The sequence below is a fragment of the Ambystoma mexicanum genome, chromosome 5p (genome assembly GCF_040938575.1).
Source record: "Ambystoma mexicanum isolate Mex_15411 chromosome 5p, UKY_AmexF1_1, whole genome shotgun sequence".
NCBI lineage: Eukaryota > Metazoa > Chordata > Amphibia > Caudata > Ambystomatidae > Ambystoma > Ambystoma mexicanum.
In genome coordinates this window covers 412,636,179-412,659,508 of record NC_090930.1, presented here as the reverse complement: position 1 = coordinate 412,659,508, position 23,330 = coordinate 412,636,179, and the positions used below count along the sequence as shown (strand labels likewise).

The 23,330-nt window shown below is 45.7% G+C and overlaps 1 protein-coding gene across 1 annotated transcript in view; it reads left to right on the top strand.

Moving 5' to 3' along the window:
- HTATSF1 (HIV-1 Tat specific factor 1) overlaps positions 1-23,330 on the top strand; it is a 456,325-nt gene that overhangs the window by 108,810 nt on the left and 324,185 nt on the right. The window contains exon 3 of the mRNA XM_069612801.1: positions 12,537-12,584. Within this exon, the coding sequence (XP_069468902.1) occupies positions 12,537-12,584 (48 nt within the window). The remainder of the gene's footprint in view (positions 1-12,536; positions 12,585-23,330) is intronic.

Below are 23,330 nucleotides of genomic sequence, written 5' to 3'. Positions count from 1 at the left end.
ATCCACGCTGCTTATGAACGTACTGCCATAACACACGTGAATAACCTGAATCACGTGAATTTAACGACGTGAATAATGCAGACGTAGTTTTCCCGGCAGTGCATCAAACAATGTCCATTTAGAATATAACGGTCTAGCAGTTCTATGAGCATAACTCGTTCTGCGTGAAGATGTCGTTCCAGGTCCAGAGGATGCATGACACGAATTTTCAGTGTTTCCAAAACCTGCTACCATATTGTTTTCCTTACATGTGGAGGTGACCCACTTTACTGTGGTGGATTTGAAAAATGCCTTTTTCTCAGTGCCTTTACATCTAGATGCACAATACCTCACAGCGTTTACATTTTCCAGGACCAAATTCCAACTTACTAGGCTTCCTCAGAGGCACTGTGTGTCCCCAAGTATCTGTGAGTGTTACACAAGGATCTAGGAAATATTTTGTTCCCAGCACCATAATTCAATATGTGGATGATTTGGTGGTGTGTATTAGCACCGAACGCCAGTGCAGGGAGGACTATTGCATTGTTGCAATTGTTGGCTGAAAAAGGATATAAGATAGACGGAGTAAAATTGCAGTACTGTCAGCCTGAGGTGTTTTGCTTGGGTCAACTGATTTCGGTGAATGGTAAGAGCGACTCCAGAACGTGCGGCGGCAGTGCGCGCTACCCTTCAGCCATTATGTTAAGGATATGCAGACATTTCTTTGGCTGTGTAATTATTGTAGAGCATGCATTTTTGATTACATGTCATGCACTGAACCACTGCGCCAGGCACTTAAAGAAGTACAATGGACAAAAAAACGCTATTATATGGACTGATGAAATGGTTACTAAATTTCAGGAGATAAACAATGTGATTTCCACTGCTCCTGTATTGGGCACTCCTGATGATACTAAAGAATTTTACCTTTCTTCACATTCTGATGGCCAGATGATGACCCAATGGCTCATAAACCTTTGGCCTACTACCAGGCCTCCAGATAAGGTGCGTACCAGGCGTTTTTACGCATGAAAATCTTGTAAATACGACAGCTTTATTATTTTCCTGCGTACATTTACACACAAGTTGCGAGCAGAAGGCAGTGCAAAGGTCAGGTTATTTGACAGAAGCCAGAACGCTTTCAACATTTAAATATATACAGGAGAGATCAAATGGCCAAACATTAGAGAAATAAGGAAAGGTGTATTCTGTCACAATGCAGAAGGCTGCCGCATAGCAATGATTTCCATATGTCGGCTGGATGTCGCATACATTTTACTCTCTTGCAAAGGAGAAAAGTCATTTTTACTCTCTTGAAATCACATTTACGCTCAAAGTTTAAAAATAGGGAGTAAAATACTCCCACCTCAAAATCTTATCTGGAGCACTGTACAGTGGCATGTTCTACTCTTTCGTGCAACGACAGTTCGAACAAGCATTGGCTGCTGCTGCTGTCTCCATTAAGAAATCTGCAACTTCTGTCATGAGGTGCTCATTGACCATGTATATGGAACATGCTGTTTTTGCGATATTAGAGAGGTCCAAATCTACATTGACCGCGCAACGGGCTTCCACGTGTTATTCTCTCAACCCTGTCTATCCACATTGTTGTAAAACAGTGAATCCAACCACTTTGACAGAACCCATTACTGACGATGATGAGGTGCATGAATGTGGTGCGTATGAAGGCCCTGAGCATGACATTCCTAAAGCATGTGATTATGCTCTAGATGGAAGTATTTTTCGTTGATGGCTCCTCTACTATCAACAAGGTAACATGTCAGTGATGTACTAAGGCAGCAGTGGTGCGCTTAGATGACGGGGAATATGAGGTTGTTCTGCAGCAGAGACTACCAGGCCATTATTCAGCACAGGCAGCAGAATTGATCACTCTTATTGAAGCACTTGAGGCAGCACAGGGGTGCCAAGTAACAATCGATTCTGATTCAGCTTTTTTACGACAACCGTTCATTCTGGTTTGTCGAGATGGATGATATAAGGATTTCGTAGAGCTGATGGGTCTGCGGTGCAGCATGCGGCTTTGTTGGATTGACTGATCCATGCTCTTTCACAGCCTATGCTTGCCGCAGTAGTGAAGTGCGCAGACCACACAAGTGGTGTGGACTTTGTTTCCCTCAGGAACGAAGCAGCAGAAAACGGCAGCTAAACAGGCTGCGTATTTGCATATTTGCCATACCAGGTATTCCTGAGCACCCAGCGTTTGTAAACCTGCAGTTACAGTTGCCGGTTCCATATACAGCCAAGGGCAGGTGCTACAAAGTGCAAAGTTGGTTTGGTAGAAAAAAGGGTGTGCGTAATCTCGAACTGATTTAGTGTGGAGACAAACAAGTATGGGAAAGGTGGGAATGCCTCAAGCTTTAGCTTTGGTGGTGTTTGACCAACTTCATTACCCCGCCCACGTGTCCAAACAGCCTTTTGCCACTGACATTTAGGAGGAGTGGTGTGTGCCCAATATACAGGAATTGACTATATTCATGTCAAATTGTACAGTATACAGTATACAGACATACAGCACAGGGCAAACATTGAAAACCTTGAGAGGTACCTTGCCATGTCCACATTAACTTTGCCGATATGGGCGAGGGATATAATTCTTTCCGCTATTTCATAGTTGTAGTATATTCTTTCTCTCGTTGGATTGAGGCTGGTCCATGTGCACATCCTGATGCCAAATCGGCTGCCATGTTTCTGGTGAGAAGGGTTTCCCCAATGGGGAGTGTGAGAGCTGATTAAGTGATAATGGCACCCACTTCTTTAATTAGCGGTTCAAGGAGATTGTGGCTCTTTTGGGGATAAAGCACAGCCATTTGTAGGAGGCCCAGGATGGCCTGCATGAGGTGCCCCCACCACCCATTTGGGGTGCAGGGGAAAGGGCCCCCAAAAATTGTGGGACAGGCCCCCCAGTGGGTGGGGCAGTAACGTTTGGGCACCCCGGGCCAGATTGGCACACCAATGTGCCCCTCTGCACCAAGGCAAGTTTCGTAAACAAAGAAAAAAAATGGAAAATGGTGGAACTCATTTTAGGGGGGGGCTGTGGGGCACCCCAAAGGGACAGGGAATCTTCTAATGGGATGGAGTAGTGACCCCGTCTCCCCCACCCGCAATGGAGTGGGTGCCGTGTCATGCAGCCCTCCCTGGGACCAGATATCTGCTCCTAGGAAGGGACGCCTGAGCCAAGGGAGGAGTGCAGGACAGCCCCCCAATTTATCTACCCCTGGGGAGGGCTACATGAGATGGGCCGCCCATCCAATTGGGGTGGGGGTGGAGAGGTGCACCCCCCCTTCACATTAGAAAATTCCACGGCGGTGTAGGGGGCCCCTCCGCCCGCGCTGAAGGGCAGCCTGCCATTTTGAATTATTTTCTTTGTTTACTATACCTGCCTTGGCGCAGAGGGGCACATTGGTGTACCATTCTGGTGCCAGGGTGCCCAAACGTTACTGCCCTATCCACTGGGGGGCCTGTCACACCATTTTTGGGGGCCTTCCCCCACCCCACCCCAAATGGATGAGGGGTGTACCTCACGCAGCCGTTTGTAGGAGGCCCAGGAAGGCCTGCATGAGGTGCCCCCACCACCCATTTGGGGGGCGGGGGGAGAGGGCCCCCAAAAATGGTGGGACAGGCCCCCCAGTGGGTAGGGCAGTAAGGTTTGGGTCCCCCAGCGCCAGATTGGCACACCAATGTGACCCTCTGCGCCAAGGCAAGTTTCGTAAACGAAGAAAAAAATGGAAAATGGTACACTACACTTTAGGGCGGGCTGAGGGGCACCCTAAACCGCCAGGTAATTTTCTAACATAATGGGGGGTGCCCTCTACCCCCCCCCCCCACACCAAATGCAGGGGGGGGATCTCATTCAGCCCTCCCTGGGGGCAGATGCCTCTTCCTAGGAGCAGATATCTATCTGCCCCCAGGGAGGGCTACAAGGGGTGCCCCCATTTCCCCTTGGAGTGAGGGGGAGAGGGCCACCCCCCCCATTTCTGTAAAATCTATCCCTGGTGGCTAGTGGCCCCCCCACTCCCACCCAAAATTCACTTTTTTTATTTTTTTTTATTTTGCCCCCAGGGTTTGTACACATATGTGCCCACGTGCTGTGGGGGTGCGGGCTGCTTACTGTAAGCAGTCCCCACCTCCCCCCTCCGCATTCAATGACATCCCTGGTGTCTAGTGGCCATTGCTGCCCGTGCATCAAACGCCCTGCGCCCGATCCGTGGGCAGCAATGCTGTCACACAAGGTGTCATTGGAAAGCGGAGAATCTCCCCTTTCCAAGGACACCCTTTCTGAAAAAATCTCTGGTGGCTAGGGCCCCCAAACACTCTCCCCCCTTCCCATCACTTTTTTTTTCACTTGATTTTTTTTTTGTCCTCTTCCCTGGGGGCAGATGATCAGCCATCTGCCCCCAGGGGGGACCCTAACCTGCAGGCCCCATCCTTTGGGGGGCCTGCACACTTCTTCCTCGTGCCCAAAATGGATGGGGGCCAACTCATGTACTCCTGCCTGGGGGCAGAAATCTGCCCCCAGTGAGGGCTACAAGGGGTGGCCCCCTTTTCCCCTTTTCCACTTGGTGTGGGAGGGGGAGGGCCACCACCCTTTTAGGTGTGGGCAAAAAAATCTGCTGTACCCCAACCCCACCCCCATCCCCGTTCGATTTTCATTTTTTATTTTTTTGTATGCCCCCTCCCCTGGGGGCAGATGGTCTCCTGTCTGCCCCCAGGGGTCATTATATCTGTGCCCCCATGCTTTGGGGGCTGCAGGGGGTGAGGGCTGCTTACTGTAAGCAGCCCCCACCTCCCCCCCGCATTCAAAGATATTCCCTGGTGCCCAGTTGGCATTGCTAGGCGCGGATCGAGCGCCCTGCGCCCGATCCGCGCCCAGCAATGCTGTCACAAAGGGTAATGTTGGAAAGGGGAGGATCTCCCCTTTCCAACGATACCTCCCTCGATCTCCGGCTTGAAATACAGCCGGAGATCGAGCAGGAGAAAGGTGAAGACTCGCCTTGTATTTTCACTGCAGCAGCCCGAAATGGCTGCTGCAGTGAAAATTACTTTTGGTTTCACGCCGACGTGAAACTGAAGGTAATCCAGCCCCCTGGCAGTGTTGCAGGGATCGAGCAAAGTGCCAGAACCGACGAGCCGGCTCGTCGGTGGCAACCTGGAGGGGTTTCCACTGACGAGCCGGCTCGTCGCTGGCACTTAAGGGGTTAAGTACCTTTCTCAACAGATTGCTCCATGTCGGTCAGAAGAAGAAAACCGCGCTGCACCAGAATCTGTGAGCCCGCCCTCATTGCAATTGTTTGCAGGTGATGGTCTATTTCAAAAATGTTGTTCGTAGATGGGAGTGAGCATTGTTATAACAATCCTTAAGCAGTGGTGTATGCCACTCCCCGTGCCGTTAAAGTAAAAGAGCTGCAATATTTGGTACATTTGTCTGATGTTCGGAATGCGCCACAAACTCTGCCTTCAGCAATAGGTATTTTATCAGAATGCTTCTAAATAAGTGATCTCAGTAGGTGATTTCCCAGCCGACAAAAAGTAATTGCTGCATTTTATTGTTGATTAGTATTTTTGGAAAGTTTCCTTTTTTGAGGTGTGATTTTACTGACCAGTGTTCATGATGTATCTGCAAAGTTCTACTTTTTTTAATAGTATTGTATGTGTATTAAGTAGTTTTGCAGTAGAATGTTGTATCCACTCGTGTGGTTTTGTCTTTGGTTTATTTTTATATGCATCTAGTGAGTTTATATGGTTGGGACATATAAAGGGGTTGTAGTACAAGGGGATGGAAAAACAATCAATTTCATGATATAAACGATCATGTTTTTCATTCATTGTTTGAAGCCACAACATCAAGTGATGAGTTTACAACCACAGTAGTGATCTATAAAAGGATGAGGATACAAAATATTGTAATTTGGGATTTGAAGATGCGGATTAGAAGGGGGTTAGATGAAGAAAAGAAATACAATGAATATAAAGGTGTAGTGTTTGATACAATGTCAGTGTTCCCAACTCACCGGAGCACCTGTTGCTGGGCTGCAAAACCGCTCCAAGGCATGACAGTGTTGGTGCAGGTGGCGGGAGGGCTGCCACAGGGTATAGTGTACCGGCAATATAGCTTCCTGACAGTGCTTGGCTTAGCATTTCCTCTCCTGTTGCGCCTTCTGATGAGCTTCTTTCCTTCTGATGAGCTATTTCAGCCACCTCTGCCCCCTTTGGTGATTGAACGGCAGGCTGCATTTGGTGAGAATCTGTGTGAGAGTCGTAAAGCGATGAACGGTAAGTGCCAGTAAGGGCCAGAAAAGCCAGATGTGGTAGCCGGTGTGCTTGGGTTGGTTAAGTCCCTGTTTAACTACCTGCCAAGCCATTGTCTAGCCCCTGTCCCACTGTTCCTCTGCTATTAACCTGATCAAGCATTGCCAGCCATAAGGAGGCGCTTGGGCTGTAAGGGCAGTCCTGTTAGATTGAAACAACATAAAGAAAAGAAATACTGAATACAGCCCGGGTGGAAAAACCTAAATACACTGTTGTTCACAGTTTAACAGTCAAGGAAATGATTCATTGTTTGATGCCTGTATAACTGTACTGCTTCTAAAGAGGTTAGCTGTGACGTATTTCTTTCTGTGTACCCGGCATCATACTGGTTAATTCATAAAAGCGGATCATGGTTCCTGCTGCTTGCCGAATGTGGTAACGTGGGAGGTGGCAGGGATACCTTGTTCATTGATTTCTGTTGGCACTACCCAGTGGCGGTAAAGGATGGCGGTTGCTGGAGCCACAGGTTGTTAGAGCAAGTAGGCTCTGAACACCGCCTGAAGAGGGTCTTCTGCGTGTGGCTTGAAGCAAAATAATACGATTTAAGACCGTGCCCACATGAACAGCACGCAGAATTTAAAGTAGTAATGGAGGTCTGACACAGGAGGATTGGGAGGCTGGACTCGTGATTGAGAAACCAGTTATTTGTGCTGCATAGTATCCTTTCTGTCCATTGACTTCTGAATCACAGTGGATTTCAGGTTTTTGACACAGATTTCGGATTAATTATGAGAGACTGTGACTGGGACTAGGTGATTGAATTGAACTACAGAGTATCTGAATAACAGTGATTGTGGAACTGGTCATAGAGGTGAGGCCGAGGGGGTGGACTAAGGCAGCCCCTTAAGCTTGTCGGCGTACTCAAAGCGCCCTGATAGGCTCTATTGTACTGTGAAATCTGATTCTTGGCATCAATAGTTTTTATTTTAGAATTTATTTTAATGTGTAATTTGATCTGCATTTTTAGAGTATTATTTTAACATGCAGATTTTTATTTTAGCTTTTAGAGGAGGATTAGGTCTGCTTTTTTATGCTTTGGCTGTTAATTTTGATGGGTTTTTCTTTTTTTGATAAACATAGGCACCTTTTTGCACTTGCACTTTGTGCTTCGTATTCCCACTCTTAAATGCAAAGCAAAGTAACAGTTGCCAGTAGACCGACAAATAAAAAAACGCAAGCAAGGTGTAGTGACCTCCCTTCAACCCACATTGAGTGATTATCTTAAACATATGGCGGGGAAAAAATAGAGGAAATAATCCTCCACACAGAAAGAGCCATAGAAGAAGTTTCAAACTCTATATGCAGGTCTGTTCCTTTGAACGGTACATCGACTTCCCCACTGATGCAAGCCATTAATACCCAGAGATCGACTGACTATTCTATTCAGAATGGTTCTATATCGAAAGCACATCCTAATGCATCATTAAGCTGTCCACTGGTGAATAATGAGAATTATAGGAAGTGGGGTGAAGTAACTCCGGCAACTGATAGTGGCCCGGTAGACCAACCTATGAATAATAGTTTGGACTCAGCGAGTAGTGATTTAATGGTGCTAGAAGAGGTTTTGGATAAGAAACTCTCCCAGGTTATTAAAGTATTTCTCAATTAAAAAAATCATTCAATCTTTCACTCACGATTCTAGATGACCTCATTAGAGGAATAAACAAAGATCTCATAGAAGTAAAGCAGGCTATTGTGAGCACTAGTGGTGGCTTATCTGCCATTGCAAGTGTCATTTCTGAAGGGTCCAGAAGCACTAGGGAGAAAGGTGATATCATTTTAACCCCCGGTGCAACCATAAAACAACCTAAAGCCAATGCAGTTAAAGGCCTACATAAGAGCATGCAGCATCATACTAGCCAGAAATATCTACATTTAGACAATGTAGTGTCAAGTGGGAGCCTCATAGTTATTGATCTCCCACCTGAGGCTGCCGCATTGGTGGGAGTCATTGTTGGCATTCCAGCCTTGGCAAATGGGGTAGATGAATCAACCACCTCATTGATTAATAAAACGAGCCATTGGATTAATAGTCATCTATTTGGTCGACCTATTAATCCAACTAACATTCTTATGGCTAGAAGAACTTAATGGGTTGGCAACATGGACAAATCCGTAGAGGGTGACTGTGTAATTGTCACACCATCAGCACCAGTAATGCAGATTTATTTGATGACTACCTTAGACTCCAACTGCTATGAAAGGAATGGTCAGATTGGGGCAAGTAATTTTGTCCCATTATCTTTTACTCCTGGATAGGTTAATACCCCCGGATGGATACTGGAAAGGGGCTAATAGGTGGGAAAATGTTGGTCATAAGACTGGCATGGCTGGAAAGGGGGAGTAGTCCTGAGAGAGGGTAAGGCAGTGATTACAGTAAAATGCTTCGAGGCCCTTTCAGGGCTCGACGAATTAGATTGACTAAAAAGGCATCTGTTACCAACTTCAGTTATAAAGGTGGTAGAAGCGAATTTGCCTCTGGTGGAACAAGTGACTAGCCAGAAGGCAGTGAACTCTGTTAATAACCTAAGTTGGAATATAGCAGGGGTTGCTACTAAGTTTAGGCACCTAGATACTGTGGCCTATATCAAGCAGCATGATGTTCTTTCTCTACAAGAAACATGATCACTGGAGAATTTTCTGCTGAAAGTTTTTCTATTTTTGCCCCAGCAATGAAGAATAAAAGAGGCCGCTGTTACGGGGGCTTGTAAATACTTATAAAACACCAGTGAAATATGAAATTAGGGTAATAGCGACCAATGGAAATGTATATTATTTTTATTGCTATATTTTTTAAAACTTTTACTTATTGATTGTGGTAAACGTCACATCAACAACACAACATTCTACACGTTTCTATGATCAGGGTGTCGAATTCAGAATTACAACAAGACCTATGAGATTTACAAAGCTGGCGCATTTCAGGGCCCTGTCGGGCTATTACTAGCTGATCCCAGTTCACATAAATATACTCTGAACGGAGCCCAAATGTCTTTTGGTTTACTTGTCCTCGGGAGTGACATTACATACTGTTCCTCACACTCATTGACATACGCCAGTTCTTTGAGGAAGTGATTTATGCGTGGCGCATGTTTGCTCTTCCAGTTCTGCACGATACACTTTTTGGCCACGACACACTTGGTTAAATAGTCTTCTGGTCACTTCAGATGTCTTCCCTACTTCTCCGAACAGGTATTTCTGGGGTGTTAGATCTGTTGGCACTTGTGTAATTTCTTCCAGAATTTTTGCCACTTCTCCCCAGAACCCATATATAAGTGGGCCGCTCCAGTACATATGAAATGAATCGTCATGTTCGCATCCACATTTCTGGCAACTGTCAGGGCTGTTCTGTGTACATTTTGTGATTTTTCTCAGCTGTGTAATGTAGTGTATTCAGTACCTTGATTTGGATCAGGCGGAGGCCTGCATTGATGGATACCCTCTGGGTCAGTTCTCCGTATCTCTCCCAGGCCTAATATGTTATGGTTGTTCCCAGGTCAGTTTCCCAGGAGGCTTTAATCGTATTCACTGTCAGCGTGTTTGCCTGTATAGCCGTGTAGAGCCCGGAAACACTGGTTCCCGACCAGGTGGACAGGGCCACGAGGCATGGGTGTGGAGGGGGCTCATCTGGGAACAGTGGCCATCTAGCCTTGAAGGCCATTCGCATCCTGTGATACTGTAGTATCTTCAACTGGTCCCTCCCCATCCAAACCTTAAATTCTTCCAGTGTTATAAATTTACCATTGGGCAAAATGTCTCTAATTTTGAATTCCCCCTCTGGGTCTCATGTCTTCTAAACATTAGGATCATAAGATGGTGCGATGCCGGGAAAGTTCCAGAAGGGGGCTTCTGAGTAATATGGGGTTTCCAGTTTGAGCCTACGATAGATCTTAGACCATGCATGTACTGTTGTGCTGACTGGGTCACATGGGCAGTCATCTTTATGTTTAACTTTAAAGATGATACATCTTAAGTCGGTTGGACGTGCTGTGTGTTTCTCAATGCAGATGTGTGGTGAGGTGTTCAGATCATCATACCAGTATCTGACAAACTGGGCCTGTGCCACTAGATAATATAATTGAAGTCCGTGCTGCTATGCCTCCTTGGTTATATGGCTCTACCATTTTTTTCCCATTTCATTCTGGCCGCCCTCCCGCTCCACACAAACTCTACAACCATGGGTCGGAGAGCATCGAAAAACTGTCTGCCAGGCCATATTGGGATGTTAGTGAAAATATATAATAGCTTCTGTAAAATACCCATTTTTAATATGGCTACCAGGCCCATAAGTGAAATAGGGAGTTTTTCCCATAGACAGAGTTTGGTGGATATCGCGCTTAATAGGAGTTCATGATTATCTGAGTATAGGGAGGTTTTATCCTCAGACACGATAATTCCCAGCTATCTTATTTTAGTGGGAGACCATTGCAGTCCTTGTGTGTTTGGGCACCTTGTGGCAGGGGTCAGGGGGAAGATTTCGGATTTGGATCTCTCAGTTCTATAGCCTGAGTATTCGGCAAACTCATGTATGGTTTCCCTTGCCGGCCCCAGATGTGTATCAGGTTCTCGAACATACAGCAGTGTGTCGTCCGCGTATAAGGATATTGATTGAGTTAGGCCGGCCATTCTTACACCCCTCTGCCCTTGATGTTCCCTAATGGCTGCTGCGACTGGTTCCATTGTGAGGGCGAACCGTACGGGAGAGAATGGGCATCCCTGTCCCGTGCCCCTGCCCAACCCAAACCAGTTGTACAGTGTACGGTTAGTCAGCACTCTGGCTCCGGGATTAGAGTACAGTAGCCTGACGCATCTTAGAAAATATGGGCCGATTCCAAATTTCTCAAGCACTGTAGATAGATATATACACGACACTGAATCGAACTCCTTTTCAGCATTGAGGGATACGGCCACCGTCTGGGCTTCAGGTTTTATCTGGGCCATGACCACAAGCTGATTGTTATTTTTTGTAACAGCCCATGTGCCTCTGAGGTTAATGGGCTTGTGGCTCTAAACAAATTAGTGGAATGTAGCAGTTTAGAACGGCTGAACCAGCACACGATACTAGTAATCAGTGGGGACTTTCTTTTAATGTGAAGGTGGGTAATGGGATTCCGCCAGACCATATGACTATTCTGAGAACAATGCCTATGGTATTATGCAAACACAGATGGTCGATACTCACTCTTGAGTAAGATTTTCATAGTAATGATGCATCTTCCTGACCTGTGTCAATCCCAGAACCTTTTGCTTTACTGGTGGTTTATTTTTCCTTATACCTCTGTGATTGGGAACCTTTTTCCACACTCCACAGAGTCTTTTACTCTTTTTTTATGGGTATCATTTTTTAGACACTCCATCGTGCCTTTTTAATTTTATCCTCTTTGATAACTTTTGGCACATGCCGCCTATTGTTGCTGGGTTGCCCTTTGGGCTCCCCTTTTAACTTTCTCTGGCTAACCTTGAGAGAACTAAAGTTCCCAAAGGTAGAAAGGTTCTATCATCCCTTTTACATGTTATGTGGTAAAACCAGCATACCCCACCTTGTGTGGAGTGCTGGGGAGATGCAATGTGTCCCCTTTCACACTAAAACTGTAATAATTCTGTTACAGGGACAAGCTTACGTTTAATGACTGGTGGCAGTGATACCTTTTTATTAATTTGATGCATGTTTACAGCAGACTGTGTGCACAGCCCCATTAAATGCACCCATGGGTGCTCATTTGACCAAAATGGCCCCTGTCATGTTTTTTCGGCATTTTAGTGTTCCTTGTACTTTCTTGTTCCTTCCCCTGACATTAAGGCGGGAAATTCCGTTGTGTGATTTTTATCTTGGGCGTGAGTTCCATGGACACCCCGCCCAAGCTTCAGTCTGTCTGTGTACAAATACAGCTTTTTTCTTCTTGGAAAAAGGGTGTACATAGCCTTTTTCCCCTAGTGGGTTGTATTTTCTTGGTTTGGTTGCTGGAGAGTTGCCCTAAACCCCCACCAGTGACATCAAAATTGCACACGCTCAATTAAAGTTGCAAAGCATGGCCATGACAGAACCACACAGGTTTTAAAAACTTCCTGTGGTTGCAAAATGTTCTATTTGACATGTAAAAATGTATAATTGCCCTTGCAGACTGTTTTCTTTTTACATATACAGGGCAAAACTGTTCAAGGTCAATAATATTGTTTAATGAATTGTTACCATGCTGTTCACAGAAATATAACTACTGTTTTTTTTCTAGGATGGTTTGAGGTTGAAGAAGACCGAAATACCAACGTCTATGTGACTGGTGAGTGGAGTTTCATAGAACAGGATCTATCTGGTTTTCTTTTTTTTCATTAGTAGCGCCTACATTTCTTAAGAATCAGAATTCGAAGAAAAGGACGTGCAATTGTTATTGAATCAATGGCTTTTCTTGCGTAATATTTTGGGGAAATAAAATGTAGTGCACTGTGTGTGAAAATAAATGGCCTACAGTTGTACAGGGAGTCTGATCTGTATTTCAAAATTATATTTACTTGTGAATATATTTTTATAATGTTTTGTTCATCAGAAATACTTGCAAACATTTGTTAAAAAAAAGAGATCTGACTAACATTTGAATGCAGAGTAAGTCTGTGTTTTTAAAAGGGTTGTGCTTGGATTGTATGATGGTTCAGGATTTGTCATTCAATGAATGCTCGGATATAAGTAAACAACATGTTTTGTCAAAGGAGTTGAGCCTCCAGAATAAAGCTAGTAACTAGATACACACAAAGAGGAGCTGTTTGTGAAGGCTAATGGTATTCAGCAAACGTGACCCCTACAGATGTGAACATTGGAAACAGAATTTAGGAAAAAATGAAATTATACTGTGGATTTTAGTGAGGCATATATTTCTGGATAACAAATAGAGGTTGGAAGGGGGTGGAGGATCAAGTAGTTGATCAGATTGTACATGCATTCCAGGCCTTGCAAATTATTTAAAATCCCACTTGACCTGCAGGGGGCGAGTTCCTTGGTTTACATACTAGACCGAAGAGAAAGGCACCCGCCGCAATGGTGCATGTCGCCATAAGCACACTTCATATTAGGTGCAATGCTACCAATCATGCACGGTGAAACTTTCATTTGCCAGTTTTGGCAAAGTGTGTTTGCATTAAATGCAAAATCAGTTTCTAACATCCCCATGCTCGCCAGCAAGGTCGAATATCCTGCAAATGGTGCTGGCCCATCATAATAGATTTTGCGATCCCTACTTTCCGCTACATGGGTACGGTGAGACAGGGCTGGCATCAAGAGATGATACAGGCAAGTGAAACAGTTTGAAAACCTTTATTTTGCTGATCAGGATGGTATAATGCCTAACTTGCCCTAACTCTCGGGTGGGAATATTCCCTTAAGGGAAATCGAAATCTGTCAGTAAAATAAAATGCTGTCTGTGTCAAAACCAATACTTGCCCTCACTTCTATATGATAAGCGTGTAGGGGACTGGATAAACTCAATAGTGTTAGAAGTGAAAATAGGATGGCACTAGAGATCTTCTGTAGCTCCCTTTTCCAAGTTCAAAGCACTCAGGCTTTCAAAGTTCAACAGGCTTTTCAGGATTCAAAAGATCACAGTGCCTTATTTATCACAACAGGTCTCTCAGGCTTCCCTTGCCCAAGCTCAGAACCCTGCTGGCATCACAAAGTTCACTTTACACAAGGTTCCTTGGGTTTTTACAGGTTCCCTTTTCCTGGGTTCTGGGCCATACACTTCAGTGGGCTTCTTAGGCTTCCCTCAGCTAAGTTTCAAGCCCCTCTTTGGTTTCACAATGTTCCACTCTCTTTAACACAAATGTTTCACTTGCAAAACGCAAACGTTCCATAACAGTTCAACATGATTCTTTTGGGGTTCCCTTCACCATTTTTCAACTTCCTGAATTCAGGGTCTAACCACTTGCCCCTCAGATATTTGTTACCAACTTGTCACAAAGTTCACACATGTATTTTGTTTATCTACTTTATGATGGGGTCTCTGCGGCCTTCCTGCGACACTCCTGCCTGGTGGCCCCCCAATGCTTTTCCAACACTCTTTACTTTGTCATTACTCCTTCATTAGTATGGGGAATTTTGCTCCCACTTCATCTCTCGCACAGCTCCCCCTTTTAGAATCTCTATTTCGCTCACACTTTGTCTGCACACAGCTCCCCTCTTTGCAGACACTTCCTTTCTTTACACAAGTCTTTCGAGAACATGTAATCATACACTCGACCACTCTGCCACTTTGTATCCTTGTCAATACACACACCGGACTCTCACTGTGCTTCACTCACCGGTTGTGTTTTCTTTGTCAATGTTTTTCTGGTCTGAGGTCAGGGTCTCACTGCCTGCCCCTCAGACACTCCTGGGCTCCTGTTCAGCATTTCTGGTTACCAATTTCAAAAGGGATTAGCATGCCTCCTGATTCCCTTCCATGGACTCTCCTAATTCCTCGGCGACACAGCTTCCTCGTGTAAGGGAGAATTCTCAGAAATGTACTAATTCCTTCCACCTCAGAGACCCCCAGCAATTTTGCTGGATTTTGAGGACTTGATTCTTTAACTTGGAGAGAGTGAGACCCTTTTTTCCCCACTCTATCAAGTATTTTAATGTGCTTTTGAACACTGTTTCTTTTGGTTGTGGAGTCTGACAAACTCCATAGGCATCATCATTTACATTGTGTACAGGGAAGTCTTTCAGATTTTCCAAAGGTTTAAATACCTTCTCTTGACTAAACTACTGTTTCCAAGAGCAGTAAAGTGAAATTGACTTTACTTACATTTGTAACTTTCTAGACCCAGCACACACTATTTTACAATAGGGTGCTGGATGGGTTACCCAGTATCCCCTTTGTCTAGCTTCTGATGTAACATTTTTGTTACCCTTTCCTCACGGAATGGCTAGTGGCTTCATTTTAACTACCGTGGTGTGCATTTACCGCGGGCTGCACTCGCAGCTGCAGTGAAGCACCCAAGGGTGCCATTTTTTGTCAAAATGACCCCGGTCTTCCTTTTTTCGCCATTTCGTTGTGGCAAGGTCCTTCTTGAGATTTACTCTGCGTGCCAAACCAGGTTTGGTCCCATTGTTCCCTTTGCCTTTGGCGGGATTCACGAGTGAAGCCTGCCTCTGACTCCAGGGTGTCTGGGGTGGGCAGGAAGTGAGGGAGGTGCCTGAAACTCCCTGTGCTTGGTCTCCTAGGAGACCCAATTGCAGTCTGATGATTGGCCGGCTGACTGTCTGGCAAGGACAGCCAACCTGCTGGTTGACTGACAGCTAGGCTGGAATGAATGGGAGAGAACTTAATAAAAGACCAGGCTTTTTGCTTGGAATGCAGCTGAAGAGGGTGCCTGCTGCAACTCCTGGACTGTTGGTTAGCCCAGTGAAGCCCTGCTGCCGTGCTGAAACGCCAAATTCGTATCGACAGAGAAGCCCCTGCAAGGACAACTTCTCCCCTTGAGTTGGTGGGATCAATTAACTCCAAAGTAAGCCACCTGGACATTCTCTCTGAGCTGGTTGCATTTCCACAGAGTTGCTGCTGGAAACCAAAACGCCAGAGAGAGGAACAGCAGATTGTGTGCATTGGTTTGAAGTTGGCCAAGAGCTCCAGGAAGATCCTCCGGACTCCCAGGAAGCAGGACTGACTGAGCCTGAGCCCCCTCAACAGAGTACAGTACGCCAGAAGCAAGGAATGTCGATCTTGACAGCCAGAAACTGGTGTCTTGCCATTTGCAGTAGTCCGGAGGAGATGAAACACTGAAGTGCCACTTGTTGGAATGATTGCCGGTTGCGAGCGGTGACCGTCCCATTGCAGAGCAGGAGTCCCCAGATGTCCTCCCTCTTGTTCCCACGACTGAGGCCCAGGAACAGTGAGATCTGCAGAGCTGCACATGAACAGAAGTCATCTGCTGCACTTTTTCTTCAATACAAAGGTACTGTAAAGTCTGAGAGAACTTACCTCTCATTGTAGAATTGCTTACATCTTCTACTACTCACAAGCCTAATCTGCTTGTGGCCCTACATTTGATACTTCTTTTCTTCAAAGACTTCTAAAAAATTGTGCAAAGACTTTCTACTTCCCTACAAAGAAGTGATTCAGCTCATATAGACTTTTGCCTATTGACTTTGGCTTAGTCTCTTCCACTGAATGACTCTTATTGGGGGATCTGAAAGTATTTGCCTGCTTAAGAATATTTGTGGTCTCTTGTTTGTTCTAAAGAATCGTTTCTTTTGACTTTTTACTACATGATTCTAAATGCAACAGTGATATATTAATGGCCCCAGCACCCTAGCAATTGAAGTCACCTGAGGGTGTAGGTAGTGGCTTTGGCCCATCCCAAAAGGGTATTTACTGATTTAGAGATATTAAGAGTGTATATTTCATGAAGTGTATTTGAGTGTTACTGTTGTATTGCTTCCTTCTAAAGAAGGCTTATTCTAACTGATAAATTAATAATTGTTTATTCAAGAAACCTTGTGTAAGAGTTTATTTGAATACTTGTAACTGTAAATCTCTGGGTAACTCCACTACAGCTCACATTGACCCCTCTCGAAATAAGCCTTGCTGCTCAACACGCTACCAAAACTATGTAGTACAAGCTTATACCAACGGTTGGGTTTCCTATACCTGTAGTCAGAGTTGTTTATAGTGTTCCCAGAGGGTACTGCATACAAACTTTGCCTAACACCCGCGCAGCATACAGAGTAGGAGAGGGACACCCGGAAGAACCGGGCACGCATCCCGCGAACAGGCAAAGTAACGGGAGAGGCACATGGACCAGTAGGGGCTGGAAGGTACAGGAGGCCAAAACCCTGTACGGATATAACTAGCAGGACTTACCCCCACCCGCCCTGTGTCATTACATGCCAAGCGAGGCAGCCAAGGGGACATGAAGAGGAGACAATCCAGGGCCGGTGACCCAAACGAAGAGTGAATAGGAGTCCTCTTCCTTATGGCAGTACTTGGCAGGGAAGTGAACCAAGCAGACCAAACCAAAGAAGAAGAGAAACCGGGGTCTGGGACCAGGTAGGCTAGATTTTCATATTGATGCTAAATCTCCCTCACCTGTATGACCCCTAAACCCCCCCCCCCACCCCAGCACTTTTTGCTGGACTTGTGTATTATGTTTAGGGTGTCCGGTTTTCGGGGATAACCGGAAAGTGCCTGATATGTGACCCCCGTTAAAATTTTAAAATTCTCTGGGTTACCCGATAAACCCCGTATTTCATAGTGCTGGGAGCGGGATTCGAAACCATGGTGTCTTGTTTCCAAGACACACACGTTGCCAGTGAGCTATCCTAGCAGCTCTGTTAAAGCATTGTCTATTGGAACTGACATTGCTACTGACGCTGCAATGATCATTTTTTATTATCCCATATTGCCACCTTGTGGCCAAATGCCGATTTGACTGCCTGGTCATAAGGACCTCACATTGCAAACTTTGGGCTTGTTTTTGAAGCAAGTCGCGTGTTTTTTTCATAGGTCGCTTGTCAAGGGTTTTGTCCGCTTATCGTGTGTTTTAAGCACAACAATAAGAACACTTCAGTTCTCCCTGCACCTAAGATCAGCCCCTCCCATTACAATGCCAGCGCCAAACTGCTAATGATGGGCCATTAGTCACTGAATGGTTTCGTGCTGTTATTGTAATGGTAGGGGAGGTGCGCCAGTGCATGGGGAGTGGGCCTGCATTCTAGGCAGCTTTACCTCTCTGCAGGTGTGCAACTGTCATCAGTTAACACTCTGTGACTCATTCATACCAGCACCAGTTTGCCCGCGTAAAAAGCGCTTAAAAACACCCCAGTGTCACTAACAGAGCAGAGAGCACTGACAGCAGCCACTTGCCACTCGTCTGCCGTCTCCAGTGAGCCTGAGCCAGCTTCTTCTTTGTTTTGCTCCTGCCCGGCATCACCGTCGGTCCCCAGAGGATCCAGCCTGCAGCCTGCCCGGGAGTCGCGACCCGCCCCCCCTCCTCCCCATTCAGTATCTTCAGTAAGGCAAGTGAGTCATGTGTGTTCCGCTTTTTACCACTTTGTGCCCCGAGCTCCCCAGCCCCCTTCCATGCGTTTTAATGGCAAAAGTGCTCCCAGGCCCCCGTGTGCCCCGAGCTCCCCAGCCCCCTTCCATGCGTTTTAATGGCAAAAGTGCCCCCCAGGCCCCCGTGTGCCCCGAGCTCCCCAGCCCCCTTCCATGCGTTCTAATGGCAAAAGTGCCCCCCAGACCCCCATGTGCCCCGAGCTCCCCAGCCCCGCTTTCAGATCGGGGGCGATGGGGCACACCACGACCTATGCAAGCTGCGTGTAGCGGGCGAGGGTCGTCACCTGGAAAACTGCGGCAGGTTATCTAAATACTCTTAATATAGCGCCCTTTCTGCCATTTACCTGGCCTCTTGGCACTTTGGACCCTGTGAGAGCAAACAAAAAAAAGGATGGGGATGCGGATGGGTTAGTGAGAGCAGACCAAATGTTTGCGATTTGATTGGCTGGGCGGTATCATAACAAAACATCCAATCACATTACTGCAATTCCCAGAACATGTTTTTTTTTTTACTCGCATTTTTGCGAAAATATAGATTTTGAGGGTGGCGGGTGTGGATTGGGATCGTCATTTTCGATGTTTCGAGGTAAGGCAGGCAGGGAGTTGCCACTGCCGGCTCATGACTGCGCATCGTGTGTTCAAGTTTTCGCTGAGTGATGGCGAGAGCCAGGTGCCTGCATGCGAGTTAGTGCAGGTGGTCTTTTGAGCTGTTAGGAGTTGGGGTATTTATTGGGGGCGGGGGGTGCAGCTGGGGAGCGAGTGCTTGGTTTGTGTGTTACATGGAGAGTGGCTGGCAGGTGATGATGCCATTATGTAGGTAGCTGAGGTCTTTTTAATTCATTGTATTTAATTATTTATAGACATTACAGGGAAAGCAATACACTTTTGGTACAAAAGCACCTGCAAAAATTAAGAGCGCAGGGCATGGGGTGAGAGAATGTGACTTGAAGACCACATGTTGCAGGGGAAGGTCCTGAGACTGAATCAGAAGGACACAGTTAATGTCATGCTTCAGCTATGTGTAAATAGTCTCCTCTTTTAATTATTCCAATAGGCTTCTCTGACATCGAGCAAGGCCCCGCAAAAGCAAAAATGCTGAGGATTATGCCCGGGAACACAAAGATTTTACAGTAGAGGAAAACAACGGAAAACAATTGTTAATTTGCAAGGCTTGCAGAGTAACAATTGTATTAGTCAAAGGAAAGACTTCAAGCCGAATCGCTGAGCACGTTTCTTCAAAGACCCACTTAAGGTTGAAAGATCCGCCAAAATTTGAGAGTGGTCTGTGCCAAATGTCCCTTACAGAGACACTGACGCGTTTTAAAAGAAAATGGGATGAGGAAAAAGATGTGGCACATGAATTTGTGCGTACCTTAGTGCAGGCAGGAACCAGCTTGCACCAGGCAGGTGGCCCGATTTGTAATCTTTTCCGCAGACGGGCCCCAGCAGCCAAAACATTACCCCGATCCACTCAAATGTATGAGAAATATCTACCGGAGGTTTTTATGACAGACATTGGCCACATCAGAGAGTTAGTCCAAGGCGACGTAAACATTTCAATCACTGTCGATGAAACGCCCGAGATGCATGGTGATCCAGCAGTGGCAGTCCTCTTCACATTTTGTGACCCAAAAAGTGGATGGGCGCGCCGTACTATCATGGCAGATTTAGAGGTGGTTGAAACTTGCAATGCAGTTTCAGTAGCGGCATTACTCCAGAAAGTCCTCAGCAAGTTTGGGAAGGACTGGAGAGATGTAGTGTGCGTTTGTAGTGATTCGGAAAGTTATATGAAAAAGTTATGTGATGATCTGTCCAAGGGCAATGCCGATTTCAAGGCATTCCCCATGCAAGACCCCTGCCACTTACTTGATGGAGTTTTAAAAGCAGTCTTAAAGTCCTCAGATTTGGTTAGGGGTGTAGTTGACTTTGTGGTCCATTCTGGTGCTCTATTTAGATATGCACGTGAACTCAAACGCAAATACCTATCATTTTGCACTTTGTATGGCATGAAAGGAAAGGTTATCCCAACTGTCTCCTTTAGTCGGTGGTTCTCTGTATTAGAGTCAGTGAATGCCATACTATTGATGTGGCAAACTTTGACCGATTTCCTCCTTAGTGATGATGCCTCAGGCAAGAAATGTGAGGATCTGAGGGCGCACATTGATACTGAGGTGAATAAAAGTACAGTCTACTGTGTTCTCCGATTTTTGTAGGAGAACTTGACCGCTGTCGTTGATATAATGAAGAGGCTGGAATCCGAAAACACATACGTTTACCAAGTGTACAATGTCATTGGTGTGGAGGTCAAACTCTTATTTGAAAGAAAGTTGGGTGACACTTTCAGTGACTTTGGTCCAGTAACATGTGCACTTTTGGAATGTCTGCCACTTGGAAAACAAAGGACTGTTGAGGAAAATTTTAGGATATTCTACGCAACAATGCATGTAAAATGGCAAGCAATGCTGTGTCGAAACATTCCATCAGCCACCATGTCCTTCGAAGTGAGTGAAGCCTCTTTGTGGTATGCCGTGCAAGTACTAGATCCCTTCCGCAAAAAAGAATTTAGTCAAAACTTTGAAAAATATGCATTTATTTTTAACCATTTTAAAGACACTGAGACTGTGTGCAGCCAGTTTAACGCCTATTTGGCAGAGCCTGTGCCTGAGAATCTGCAGCTTCGGGTGCATTAGTATTGGGTGGGAAAGCACCAACAGTGGCCAGATTTATCAGCTTGTGTGTTGGATATTTTGGCCCTGCCCGTGTCCAGTGCCAATGTGGAAAGGTCGTTTTCCCAAATAAAAGTCTTTATGGGAAGAAAAGAAAGGGCACGGATGGGCAAAGAGTCCTTGAAGAAATATTGTATGATTTATTACAATCATTTTGACTTGTAGGAATGCAACATATTACTTGATTAACATGAAATTGCTTAGAACATCTTGCACTGAGAGATTACCCTACATATGCACGCAACAAAGCAATAAAAGAACATTTCTGTGTTTACACCTGAAAAAACAGTTGTCCGTGATTTTTTGAAAGGGGCAAACGGGAAAACACTGATAAACACAGATTCCCAAAGTTTTTGAAAATACTGGAAAAACACCTCCGGAAGTAAAAAAAAATAAACCCCTAAAACAGGAAACCCTAATTATGTTTCTATGTTCCTGAGTGAGTGGAATCTTTTCCCCCATTCACCCTTTCTTTTACTCTTTCCATACTGTCCAGACTTATTTTGGAATCCTACTTTCCTATAATTTTTTGCCCATCTACATTTTATTGTTGCAGCACACAGCACTTTCTGCTGTGGAGCCCCTTTTCACTTCCTTTTTACTTTCTCATGGCTTTCTTGTGTGAACTAATGTTCCCATGGTTATAAGGATAGCTTTTTATCCTTTCTACAAACCCCAATGTGAGATCAGCACACCCCACGTAATGTGGAGTGCTGAGGGGTTATAGTATTCCCCTTTCTCACTGGTTCTGTAACATTTCTGTTATAGTCCTTTACTTACCTGGCAGAAGACATGTTCTCAAGGGTAGAGAGAGAGATTTGTATCCGCTCTCCGTTTTATATTGTGAGTTCAGCACCCGCCACCTTATATGGAGTGCTGAAGGGATCCACAGCATCCCCTTTCTTACTGCTAATGTAACATTTCTGTTACAGTGACATGCATACCTTTTATGGCCAGTAGTAGTAGACGTGTTGTACCTACTTTTGTGTTATTTCTTTTTGCAGGCTGTCAACTCAGCCGCGGTAATGCACAGAAGGGACACTATTCATATAGAATGGTGGCTGGATAATTGTTTAGACATTTTTAGTGTGCTTGTCGACATCTTGGTCCTTCTGCGGTCCTGGGGTGGGGAGGTCCTAGATTATTTTTTGTCTTCAGCGGGAATCCTTTGCAAAGCCTGCCAAGGCTCCAGAGTGTCTGTGAAGACAGTAAACGAGAGAGGACTCCAACTTCTCAGTTTTGTCTTCTGGCATGCCTGCCTGCAACCAGCCACCCTCCAATGTTTGTATGTAGCATGTGTGCGCTGATTAGCTGGATTCCAGGATAAATGGTCTGGATCTGGAAGCTCAAGATAAGGTAACCAATGGAGATGAATCGGATGAGAAAGAAGTGAAGAAGGCTGGATCTGATTCCAGTGACCAGAGATGCCTGCTGTGTAACCGCGGACTAGGGTGACCCCTTCTTCCATGCATGCATCCTTGCAGGCTGGGAGTCCCAAAGCCAACTTCGACCCTTGCACTGGTAGGGCCAGGCAGTCTTAACACCTGCATTTTGTGCTATCCCTTGATGAGCTGTGACCTTCCTGGACTGCAAACCGCCAATATCCTGGGACCTGGAGGCTGAGTGTTGTGCAACATCTTCTGTGAACGAATCTTGCTGAAACTTTGGACTACTGCTGGACCTCCAGAAGCAAGATTCCACTCCTTGAAGTCCCCTCATCAGAGTGGTAGACTGAGATAGCGTGGTAAATGGATCAGACGACAACAATTCTTCATCTGGTACCTTGAAAAGGGCACCAAATCAGAGCCACGAGAAACACTGAAGAATCCTCTGCTGGGAGCCTTTCCTCTCGACTGCTGCTACAAATTCCCATCAAGTGTCCTTTCTTTCGTCACCACGACCAAGAATCCAGAGACTGGGTCCTGTGCTGCTGCATCGTGAAGGTCTGTCTGTCTGCAAGCTCTTCTTCACTGCTGAGATACTGTGTGGCTTGAGGTAATACTAAGTCTTTGTGTCGCTCCTTTGTGGCTAGGGTGGTAATTTGTGTAGTGGAGTTTGCCAATACCGTTCGCCCAGGCCTCTCGCTGGAACACATCTAGGGATCCTTCTACAAAATCCCTGAACACTTCTACCAATTCTAAAGTCTGTTACTTGTTAGCTGAGCAATCCTATGGCACTCAAACTTTCTTACTGTTTGTGCCTATTCCCTTTTTGCCTGCAGCTGGCTCCTGGACCACCAGGCTCCCCCTTCTGCCTCTGAGAACACTCATGCCCT